We start from the raw sequence: 12,999 nt of genomic DNA, 5'->3' as shown, positions 1-12,999 counted from the left end.
AATACCCCACTATGCAAATAACCATTTCACCTTCTGTATCCTGTGCATGTGACAAATACACTTAGATATGATTTGATATCGTGCGTGTTTACCAGAGACCGTAATGTGAAGAACAACGTGACCTGCACCAAAGTCAGATTAGGTGGCCAAATAAAATCCCCCGCGGTGCCGTCAGATGGGGAACCCTGACATACAGTATAGTCATACATATATTGATGTCTATACAGCTGTCCAGCTCAACTAGGAAGGGAGGAGAGAGAGAGAGGAGAGGGATAGAGGAGAGGGATAGAGAGAGAGAGGAGAGGGATAGAGAGAGGAGGAGGGATAGAGAGAGGAGAGGGAGAGAGAGGAGAGGGATAGAGAGAGAGAGGAGAGGGAGAGAGAGGAGAGGGATAGAGAGAGGAGAGGGAGAGAGAGGAGAGGGATAGAGAGAGAGAGGAGAGAGAGAGAGAGGAGAGAGAGGAGAGAGAGAGAGAGAGGGAGGAGAGGGAGAGAGAGGGATAGAGAGAGGAGAGGGATAGAGAGAGAGAGAGAGGGAGAGGAGAGAGGAGAGGGATATAGAGAGAGAGGAGAGGGAGAGAGAGAGGGGAGGAGAGAGAGGAGAGAGGAGAGGAGAGGGAGAGAGAGGAGAGGGATAGAGAGAGAGAGAGAGGAGAGGGATAGAGAGAGAGAGAGGAGAGAGAGGGATAGAGAGGAGAGGGATAGAGAGAGAGGGAGAGAGAGAGAGGGATAGAGAGAGAGGAGAGAGGGGAGAGAGGAGAGGGATAGAGAGAGAGAGGAGAGAGAGAGAGGGAGAGAGAGAGAGAGAGGGAGAGAGAGAGGGATAGAGAGAGAGGGATAGAGAGAGACGGATAGAGAGAGACGGATAGAGAGAGACGGATAGAGAGAGACGGATAGAGAGAGACGGATAGAGAGAGACGGATAGAGAGGAGATGGATAGAGAGAGGGAGGGATAGAGAGGAGATGGATAGAGAGAGAGGGATAGAGAGAGAGGGATAGAGAGAGAGGGATAGAGATAGAGGGATAGAGAGAGAGGGATAGAGAGAGAGGGATAGAGAGAGAGGGATAGAGAGAGAGGGATAGAGAGAGAGGGATAGAGAGAGAGGGATAGAGAGAGAGGGATAGAGAGAGAGGGATAGAGAGGAGAGGGATAGAGAGAGAGGGATAGAGAGGAGAGGGATAGAGAGGAGAGGGATAGAGAGAGAGGGATAGAGGGATAGAGAGAGGGATAGAGAGAGAGGGATAGAGAGAGAGAGGGATAGAGAGGGATAGAGAGAGGATAGAGAGAGAGTGGGATAGAGAGAGTGGGATACCAACCTTATTCAAGGGATAGAAAAAGAGGGATAGCTAAATATAGGGATCCACCGAGAGGGATAGAGAGATCCAGAGAGTCTTGAGAGAGGGATAGCGACTTAGGGTCTTGGAAGGGATAGAGAGAGGGATCCACCGGGATAGAAAGAGTGTTAGATCCAAGTCTTGATGTCATCAACCAACCGTCTTCAAAAGAAAAAAAGTGGGACCTCCTAGTCTTAAATATATTCTATCCACCGTCTTGGAAACGGTGCGACTTATCCACCGTCTTGGAAACGGTGCGACTTATCCACCGTCTTGGAAACGGTGCGACTTATCCCAGAACAAGTGCTAGTATACAAGCCAAAGGAGGCAGGAAGGAATGTGTTTGTGTGTCTGACACTTCCACTGCTATGTACAGGTCAGAACCTCAAACTACAATGACAGTCTGGCTTCCCATTCATCATCTCCCCTTCCATGGGCTGGGTCCCAATACTCTGGAAACAGCCTTCTTCCCTTGGCCTCTTTCCTTATGTCCTGTGCTGTCCTGTGCTTTCCAAACAGGAAGTACTTGTCCTTGCTAATTCGGTTTTCCAAACGAGTGTTAAGTGTATATGTAGTCTGAGAACCTACACTATATGCTATGATTTCTATGGATTTGCAGGAAAGGTGGCGAGGGAAGGATGCTATTTCGCCATATTGAGACGCAGCCCCAAGTCAACCTTGTGGCTCCTGACACAATACTGATTGAAGAGGGATTTCCAGCGGCACTAATGAATCCAATCTGAAGGTTTTCCCGAACACGGTCATGCACTCAGAGAATTCCCAAAACGCTGCTGTCAACGCAGAGTCCGTCAACGTCACCACGAGCAGAAGAAAACACTCCCTCCGTACTGCCCTACCAAGCAAAAAGGCAGTAACGGCTCATTTGGTTGAAAACGAGTTAGTCATTTTTGCTACATTAAATACATGCTATATTGTGTTTTGGAGAAAATGGGGGGGGTCATGTTAGCAGTAACTGCATAAAGTTGCTGTTAAACCAAGGTAAATAAAAGCCATTTTTCTCAGATCCAAGCTATGAGCAGTTACTGCCATTTTGCTTTTTGGTAGGGCAGAATAGACAAGGAATGAGGTGGTGATGAGGTGTGTGTGTGCATTAGTGTGTGTGCGTGCGTGTGTACATGTACCTAAGGCGAGAAAGAAGAGATGGAGGAAAGAAGAGGTAGAACAGGAGGAAGAGACGGAGCCGGAAGAAGAGAGAATGATTGACAAAGAGTGACAGAGAGACCAGGTCTCTGTCTATAGAGGACGAAGAGGGGGGGAATGATTGACAAAGAGTGACAGAGAGACTGGGTCTCTGTCTCTATAGAGGACGAGGGGGGAGAGAGGAAGATTGACAAAGAGTGACAGAGAGACTGGGTCTCTGACTCTATCGAGGAGGGGGAATGATTGATAAAGAGTGACAGAGATACCGGGTCTCTGTCTATAGAGGACGAGGAGGGGGAATGATTGACAAAGAGTGACAGAGAGACTGGGTCTCTGACTCATAGAGGACGAGGAGGGGGAATGATTGATAAAGAGTGACAGAGAGAGACTGGGTCTCTGTCTCTATAGAGGACGACGGGGAGAGAGAATGATTGATAAAGAGTGACAGAGAGACTGGGTCTCTGTCTCTATAGAGACGAGGGGGAGAGAGGAAGATTGACAAAGAGTGACAGAGAGACTGGGTCTCTGTCTCAAGGACGAGGAGGGAGTGGGGAATGATTGATAAAGAGTGACAGAGAGACTGGGTCTCTGTCTCTATAGAGGACGAGGAGGGGGGGATGAAAGAGTGACAGAGACTGGGTCTCTGTCTCTATAGAGGAAGAGGGAGGGAGGGGATGAGAAGGAGTGAACAAATGAGTGATGGAGAGAGACTGACAGCAAGACCAAAAGACAGAGCAAGAGAGAAAAGACAGACAGACGTGAAAAAGACAGATCCAAACAGATGGACTGAGAGAGAAAACAATATCTAGAATTTTGTGTTTCACACACACACACACACACACACACACACACACACACACACACACACACACACACACCTTAATCAACTACTGATTATCCCTCCCCCTCCAGACAGAGCCAGAAGCACACTGACGCCAACACAAGAGAGATTAAAAACAGGGCTATGCATATGCTGTAGACATGCTACAGTGATAATTCTTCCTTCCTTTAGTCCTTGAACCACTGATCACACAAATACACAAACACGCTCACAATCAAATCAAATTTTATTTGTCACATGCGCTGAAGACAACAGGTGTAGACCTTCGTGAAACGCTTACTTACAAGCCCTTAACCAACAATGCAGCTTTAAGAAAATACCGATTAAAAAAAGAGATAAGAGGGCCTCCCGGGTGGCGCAGTGGTTAAGGGCGCTGTACTGCAGCACCAGCTGTGCCACCAGAGACTCTGGGTTCGCGCCCTGGCTCTGTCGTAACTGTGGGGCGACGCACAATAGAGTCGTCCGGGTTAGGGAGGGTTTGGCCGGTAGGGAAATCCTTGTCTCATCGCGCACCAGCGACTCCTGTGGCGGGCAGAGCGCAGTGCGCGCTAACCAAGGTTGCCAGGTGCACGGTGTTTCATCCGACACATTGGTGCGGCTGGCTTCTGGGTTGGATGGCGCTGTGTTAAGAAGAAGTGCGGCTTGGTTGGGTTGTGTATCGGAGGACGCATGACTCTCAACCTTCGTCTCTCCCGAGCCCATACGGGAGTTGTAGCGATGAGACAAGATAGTAGCTACTGAAACAATTGGATACCACGTAATTGGGGAGAAAAAGGGGTAAAAATAAATAACAATAGTGGGGCTATAGACAGGGTGTACCGGTACAGAGTCAATGTGGAGGCTATAGACAGGGTGTACCGGTACAGAGTCAATGTGGAGGCTATAGACAGGGTGTACCGGTACAGAGTCAATGTGGAGGCTATAGACAGGGTGTACCGGTACAGAGTCAATGTGCGGAGGCACCGGTGTCGAGGTAATATGTACATGTAGGTAGAGTTATGAAAGGTGACTACGCAAATAGTCTGGGTAGCCAAGGTTCAGCAGTCTTATGGCTTGGGGGTAGAAGCTGTTCAGAGGCCTCTTGGACCTAGACTTGGTGCCCCGGTCCCACTTGCCGTGCGATAGCAGAGAGAACAGTCTATGACTTGGGTGGCTGGAGTCTTTGACAATTTTTAGGGCCTTCCTCTGACACCGCCTGGTATAAAGGTCCTGGATGGCAGCTTAACCCTGTGATGTACTGTGCCATACACACTCTGTGGTGCCTTGCAGTCGGAGGCAGAGCTTTTGCCATACCGGGCAGTGATGCAACCCATCATGATGCTCTCGATGGTGCAGCTGTAATATATTTAAATGAGTGGACTGTGGAATGCTTGTTATCTGTAATGAATGTTTTACAACGCGTATTCTTAGCCACACACAGTGAGCTCTGGAATGTCCTAACAGTTTGTACTGTTACACAGGGTAAATACACACACCGTCTCTCTAATGTTCACAGAACTAAAGGAAACTTAATCAAATCTCAAGAGTTATGTTGAGTGAGGAGTACGTATGTGAGAGAGAGAGAGAGAGAGAGAGAGAGAGAGACCCAGGACAGCAACACAATTAGAAAACAAAAAAAGCATTACTTGACACATTGGAAAGAATTTACAAAAAAAACAGAGCAAACAAATGCTTTTTGGCCTGAAACACAGAGTACACCGTGGCAGAATACCTGACCACTGTGACTGACCCAAAATTAAGGAAAACTTTGACTATATACAGTGAGCATAGCCTTGCTATTGAGAAAGGCCGCCGTAGGCAGACTTGGCTCAAGAGACGACAGGCTATGTGCACACTGCCCACAAAATGAGGTGGAAACTGAACTGCACTTCCCAACCTCCTGCCCAATGTATGACCATATTAGAGACACATTTCCCTCAGATGAAACAGATCAACAAAAAATTCAAAAACAAATCTAATTTTGATAAACTTCCATATCTATTGGGTGAAATACCACAGTGTGTCACAGCAGCAAGATCTGTGACCTGTTGGCACAAAAAAAGGTGAAGAACAAACAATTGTAAATACAACCCATATTCGTTGATTTATTTTCCCTTTCGTACTTTATATGCACATCGTTACAACACTATATATAGACATAATGAATATAACAAATGTCTTTATTCTTTTGTAACTTTTGTAAGTGTAATGTTTCTTGTTAATTATTTTTGTTTATTTCACTTTTGTTTATTTTCTACTTCACTTGCTTTGGCAATGTAAACATACGTTTCCCATGCCAATAAAGCCCTTAAATTTAATTGAAACTGAATTGAGAGAGTGTGTGTGTGTGTGTGATCCCACTTACATTCTCCACAGTTAACCCCTGACCCACGTCTACCCCTCCTCCAGACTACTCCTTTACATCTCCCCATCCTCTATCTTTATGGATGGTCTGTTACACCCCTCCTACACACACACACACACCAGAGGTGGTCTTCCCATATGGTTGGTTTAGTCACACACACGCGTCAGAGGTGGTCGTCCCAGACTAAGCGGTTGAGGAAACACACACACACATATCTGTGTTGGCCTGCCAAGGCTAGCGGTTCAGTCTAGTGGTCCACTACACCATGAGTGCTGCTGTGGTGGGAAAAAGTGACATATATTACTGATTCTACGTGTTATAATAAGACCAATTCTGAGTGTTGTGGTTAGAAACTATTACAGAAAATAAACAGCATTTTGTGTTATTTCCTCTCTGGTCTTCATAGACCGATACATACTGGGAAAATGAGCAAGGACCAATCACTATCTCTGTGTGTGTGAAATTACAGTGTTGAGGGGACTCCGGGATGCTGGACTTCTAGGCAGAGTTGCAAAGAAAAAGCCATATCTCAGACTGGCCAATAAAAAGGAAAGATTAAGATGGGGACAAGAACACAGACACTGGACAGAGGAACTCTGCCTAGAAGGCCAGCATCCCGGAGTCGCCTCTTCACTGTTGACGTTGAGACTGGTGTTTTGCGGGTACAATTTAATGAAGCTGCCATTTGAGGACTTGTGAGGCGTCGGTTTCTCAAACTAGACACTAACGTACTTGTCCTCTTGCACCGGGGCCTCCCACTCTATTCTAGTTAGAGCCAGTTTGCGCTGTTCTGTGAAGGGAGTAGTACACAGCGTTGTACCAGATCTTCAGTTTCTTGGCAATTTCTCACATGGAATAACCTTCATTTCTCAGAACAAGAATAGACTGATGAGTTTCAGAAGAAAGGTATTTGTTTCTGGCCATTTTGAGCCTGCAATCGAACCCACAAATGCTGATACTCCAGATACTCAACTAGTCTAAAAGAAGGCCAGTTTTATTGCTTCTTTAATTAGAACAAGTTTTCAGCTGTGCTAACATAATTTCAAAAGGGTTTTCTAATGATCAGTTAGCCTTTTAAAATGACAACCTTGGATTAGCTAACACAACGTGCCATTGGAACACCGGAGTGATGGTTACTGATAATGGGCCTACATAGATATTCCATTAAAACGTTTCCACCTACAATAGTCATTTACAACATTAACCATGTCTACACTGTATTTCTGATCAATTTGATATTTTAAATGGACAAAAAATGTTATGCTTTTCTTTCAAAAACAAGAACATTTCTAAGTGACCCCAAACCTTTGAACGGTAGTGTGTGTGTGTGCGTATATATACACACACACACACACACATACATATATACACACACACCATTCTGTTTTAGTGATCTGCTTAAGATTCCAACACAAGCAACAGAACACAGAAAATACACGCACACAGTATCTGTCTCTCCAATCTCTCTGTTTAAATTGGCACAGAGCGACAGAGACAAGCCTCCCCTGCGTTTATTTTTTGTGTGTTCTGCTGCTTGTGTTGAAGCCTTGAGCAGATCACTGCTGTGTGTGTGTGTGTGTGTGTGTGTGTCCCCTCTGAGAATCACCACCTCTTCTCACATCACTTCAGCACTGTGTTTGTGGAGCAGGATGACATACTGTACTCTCAGCCACACAATGATCAAAGGGGGTTCTCTCTGTGTTTGTGCAATTGTAGAACCCCTTCAGTGACAGTAGCCACTAGAACAAGGAGTAACGATAGCAAGCACCGACAACAACCAGTACTTGACTCTCCTGTGTAGCTAGAGTGTTCAACATATCTGGCATGTGTTGGCTTTTAAAAATGTTCCTTCTTTCATCGCACAATTATCCTCATCATTTCCCACATATTGTAATGGACGAGCATTATTGTCATGTGGTAACGCTAGTCATCACTGTAATAACTGCCTGTTTACATAATAGACCTACAGTCACAAATCCATCTTCATCATTACTGTGCCTCTACGTATAACCAGGCGCTGATACATGCAGAAGTTAACATAATCAACTGTACACATGAACTATAGGTCGACCGATTAATCGGAATGGCTGATTAGTTAGGGCGATTTCAAGTTTTCAGAACTCGGTATTTTTGGACACCGATTTGGCCGATTGTTTTTTATTTTTTATACCTTTATTTAACCAGGCAAGTTAGTTAAGAACACATTCTTATTTTCAATGACGGCCTAGGAACGGTGGGTTAACTGCCTTGTTCAGGGGCAGAACGACAGATTTGTACTTTGTCAGCTCGGGGATTCAATCTTGCAACCCTACAGTTAACTAGTCCAACGCGCTAACCACCTGCCTCTCATTGCACTCCACGAGGAGACTGCCTGTTACGTAAATGCAGTAAGAAGCCAAGGTAAGTTGCTAGCTAGCATTAAACTTATCTTTTAAAAAACAATCAATCAAATCAATCATAATCACTAGTTAAACTAGTAATATCATCAACCATGTGTAGTTATCTAGCGTGTCCTGTGTTGCCTATAATCGATGCGGTGGCATTTGCGGAAAAAGGATGGCCGTTGCTCCAACGTGTACCTAACCATAAACATCAATGCCTTTCTTAAAATCAATACACAGAAGTATATATTTTTAAACCTGCATATTTAGCTAAAAGAAATCCATGTTAGCAGGCAATATTAACCAGGTGAAATTGTGTCAGTTCTCTTGCGTTCATTGCACGCAGAGTCAGGGTATTTGCAATAATAATAAACATTTTGTTTTCGAAGTGATAGTTTCCGGATTCGACCATATTAATGATCAAAGGCTCGTATTTCTGTGTGTTATTATGTTATAATTAAGTCTATGATTTGATAGAGCAGTCTGACTGAGCGACGGTAGGCAGCAGCAGGCTTGTAAGCATTCATTCAAACAGCAATTTAGTACATTTTGCCTGCAGCTCTTCGCTGTGCTTCAAGCATTGCTCTGTTTATGACTTCAAGCCTATGAAATCCCGAGATTAGGCTGGTGTAACCGATGTGAAATGGCTAGCTAGTTAGCGGGGTGAGCGCTAATAGTGTTTCAAACATCACTCGCTCTGAGACTTGGAGTAGTTGTTCCCCTTGCTCTGCAAGGGCCGCAGCTTTTGTGGAGCGATGGGTAACGCTGCTTCGAGTGTGGCTGTTGTCGATGTGTTCCTGGTTCGAGCCCAGGTAGGGGCGAGGAGAGGGATGGAAGCTATACTGCTACACTGCCAATAGGCACTTTAGTATTGCAACATCCAATAGTCAAAGGTATATGAAATACAAATGGTAGAGAGAGAAATAGTCCTAATAGTCCTTTAATAACTACAACCTAAAACTTCTTACCTGGGAATATTGAAGACTCATGTTAAAAGGAACCCCCAGCTTTCATATGTTCTCATGTTCTGAGCAAGGAACTTAAACGTTAGCTTTCTTACATCGCACATATTGCACTTTTACTTTCTACTCCAACACTTTGTTTTTGCATTATTTAAACCAAATTGAACATGTTTCATTATTTATTTGAGGCTAAATGGATTTTTATATATATATTATATCAAGTTAAAATAAGTGTTCATTCAGTATTGTTGTAATTGTCATTATTACAAATAAATAAAATAAAAAAATTGGCCGATTAATTGGTATCAGCTTTTTTGGTCCTCCAATAATCGATATCGGCGTTGAAAAATCATAATCAGTCGACCTCTAACGTGAACTACAACCGTGTACACGTGAACCACGACCGAGTACACCTGGTACACGTGAACCACGACAGTGTACACGTGAACCACGACCGTGTACACCTGGTACACGACCGTGTACACCTGGTACACGACCGTGTACACCTGGTACACGTGAACCACGACCGTGTACACCTGGTACACGACCGTGTACACCTGGTACACGACCGTGTACACCTGGTACACGTGAACCACGACCGTGTACACCTGGTACACGTGAACCACGACCGTGTACACCTGGTACACGTGAACCACGACCGTGTACAGCTAGTATATATGAACTATGACCGTGTACAGCTAGTATATATGAACTATGACCGTGTACAGCTAGTATATATGAACTATGCCCATGTACAGCTAGTATACGTGAACTATGCCCATGTACAGCTAGTATATGTGAACTATGCCCGTGTACAGCTAGTATATATGAACTAGCTAGTATAGAACTATGCCCATGTACAGCTAGTATATATGAACTATGATGTACAGCTAGTATATATGAACTATGACCGTGTACAGCTAGTATATATGAACTATGACCGTGTACAGCTAGTATATATGAACTATGCCCATGTACAGCTAGTATACGTGAACTATGCCCATGTACAGCTAGTATATGTGAACTATGTGATGCCAGCAGTCTTGTGGGACTGGTACAAAATGAAACTTCAAAATACTGTACTACATGGCAGGTGATATGTACATGTTGTTCGATTCCTTTTCCAAATTTAACTGTAAGATGTAAATATTGGTGTTTTTATTGTTCCTGGAGGCTGTTGCCATGGTGATGTACAAGCCTACCCTTTAGCTCCATCTCTTCACGTGCAGTTTAAGCATGCGCACAAACACAGTTCCCATGCTCCCCTCCCTCTTGCTTCATAGGCGTACGCCCTTCCCATCTTCTACTGTCTTGTTCCTCACTCTCTCCCATCAGTGCACCTCAATACAGCTGTAAAAGCAAAGCACTGCTGCACGGCCTGAGGTGATGCTCCTCCCGTACGCCCGGTCCTTTGATCTAACTGATCACCCATCTGTCCTCTCTTCTTTACTGATAGAGATGGAAGGAGAGGCCTGGAGGAACGGGACTATTCTCACAGTCTAAAGTTGTCTTTATACGAGGCTACAAGGTTCCCTTTTGGCCTGAAAGACTATCCTTTTATAAGTTTACAGTATAACATACCGCCAGCCATTCAGCAACATATCACAAACACTTGGACTATGTTATGGTGATTTAATAGTAGCCTATTTCATGTATCAATGACGGCACACTGGCATAGGTCTACACACCATGAGGCCTTCAACTGGCCCTCAATAGGCACTGAGTGTTTAGGCTACTGATCATTGCCAAATATTCATGCTGGTTGCTCCGACTAGACGTAACATAATAGACATATTTTGGGGTACCTCCAAGTCGTATGATACTGTATGGAAGAATGGTCTGGTTACTTAAGACAGAAATTAATGCTATTTGATTTGGAACATATCATAGGGATTGGAGAACGTAACATATCCTACTAAATGGAGGGACCCAAAAGAACGTCCCAAACCCTACTAATTGCGCTGAGACCAGGGTGAAATTGACAAATATATCTACAATGTAACATCAACATTTGCAGTAGCAATTGATATGCGTATTAGGTTACAGGTCAATGCTGGCAACACCACCTTCAGACAAAACCATGCATCATTATAATGTATAGCCAGGGTCAGTGTAAAAGTGCACAACAATTTGACAGCTGTCAAGAGTAGCCAATCTTATGCACAGTTTGTGCGCCGAGTTTATACGCAAATACCCTTCTCGGACACAAAGACTACAACCAGGCTTTAGCAGAGCCTGCCTCTGGCTTTCCTGAATTTTCACATAAAGTAATTAGTCTCATATGTCAGTTTGCGTAAAAGTGCTATGCTCCAACTTTGGCGCAACAGCCCGTCTTCTTCAACGTAGACCATCAATATAAATATGTCAATAGTAGTATCAACAAGGCAATCATCATATGATTCGTTTACCTCAGTAGGTTTGGCAGAGGTATGGAGCCCGAGGCTGTCCCCAGGATTCCCCTTTTCCCACTCAGTAATTTCTCCACCAGGACCACATTCCCGGTCCGGGCCGCTTCTAGTAGTTCTTGTTCCTTCCCCATCCCGACCGAACTTCTTATAATCCCGGATTTCTAATCCAAAACCGGTATGTAGAAAGAGAATAACGGCGGTGGGGATCCCCCTTCACTGTATCTTTTGAAAAAACATCTCAGTGTGTTCTTTTTACTGCATGTTGCAGTAAGCGTTCCCTCAAATGGGTAGGTTACCGTCCGCGGTGTGCTGCAAGGTTGGCAGGCTCAGTTGCAGAACGAGTCCATTGTCGAACCGAACGCAGGAATGAAGAACCTTAAATAGCGCATTTTGCACGGTGCTGCCTGCTGCAGCTGGCTCGAGGGAACTAAGAACAAGCCGGTTGCCAAACCCAGACCGCCACTCGCTCTCTTCTCTCTCCGTTCGGCTATTTTCTCCTCTCTCCGTGTAGCCCAACAAACACGCTGTGTCGTGTCCTCTCGTTGTATATCTGTCTGTTATTGTAGCATCCCAATCGCTCCCTCTTTCTTTCTCAGTTCTCCACTTTCTTCGAACCGCACTCACCAGAGTGCCTAATGGTATCCTGCCTAATACAACGTTGTACAGAATGGGCGTGGATGGCGGGTTACAGCACCAACCGGAGGCGAAAAGGCTTTGTTATTTATTTGCTAATTTAAAGAAAGTCACAGGTTATATAAAAAGGCTCCTATATTCGGATAGCAGTCAGCTTTAGGAGGAATATCGATTTGTATATTCCACTATTGAGCGAATAACGGGTGCACATTTCATTATTATTGGTTTATCAAGATAACCGTCCAAAATACATAAATCAGTGGATGCTGTAAAACAAATACATAGTGAAAATAATAGCAGCCTTGGTCTATGCCACCTGTTTGTGTGACAAAACAAGCAAGAGACCCATGTTTTTTGAAGGTCTGCTCTGTCCATTGACAGGCTTGGATTGAGACACACCCCCTTTGTCAATCTCTTCCTGCCTTGCCAGAAGATTTTAAAATGTTTTATTTAAACTTTATTTACCTAGGCAAGTCAGTTAGGAACAAATTCTTATTTACAATTAAGGCCTACTCTGGCCAAACCCTCCCCTAAACCGGACAACCCTGGGCCAATTGTGCACCGCCCTATGGGACTCCCAATCATGACCGGTTGTGATACAGCCCGGGATCAAACCAGGGTCTGTAGTGACACTGGATCTCAGTGCTAGAAGCGTCTTAGACCGTAACTCGGTGACCTGCAGAGAATACACAGTTATTGACTATTTCACTATCGATTAATTAGGAACGATTTCACTATTTTGGTAACAATGCTGTAAATTAAGGAACACACACACACACACACACACACACACACACAGTTGTGTGATTGTGCCCTGGCCCCTGTCTGGACCTCTGATGTGAGCTCAGTGCATTGCTTCCTGTCTTGCTGGGAAGAGAAGAACTTCCTATTGAGAGGAGGGTGATGGAGAAAACCAGAGAGTAGGACTTCATAT

At 44.6% G+C, this 12,999-nt stretch overlaps 1 protein-coding gene across 1 annotated transcript in view; it reads right to left on the bottom strand.

The window, feature by feature from the left end:
- LOC118392606 (ankyrin repeat and sterile alpha motif domain-containing protein 1B-like) overlaps nucleotides 1–12,111 on the bottom strand; it is a 368,819-nt gene extending 356,708 nt beyond the window's left edge. The window contains exon 1 of the mRNA XM_052460670.1: nucleotides 11,433–12,111. Coding sequence (XP_052316630.1) covers nucleotides 11,433–11,563 — 131 coding nt within the window. The 5' untranslated portion in view covers nucleotides 11,564–12,111. The remainder of the gene's footprint in view (nucleotides 1–11,432) is intronic.
- Nucleotides 12,112–12,999: the final 888 nt, after the last annotated feature.

Source organism: Oncorhynchus keta, chromosome 13 (assembly GCF_023373465.1).
Source record: "Oncorhynchus keta strain PuntledgeMale-10-30-2019 chromosome 13, Oket_V2, whole genome shotgun sequence".
Taxonomy (NCBI): Eukaryota; Metazoa; Chordata; class Actinopteri; order Salmoniformes; family Salmonidae; genus Oncorhynchus; species Oncorhynchus keta.
This window is presented reverse-complemented; position numbering and strand designations above follow the sequence as displayed.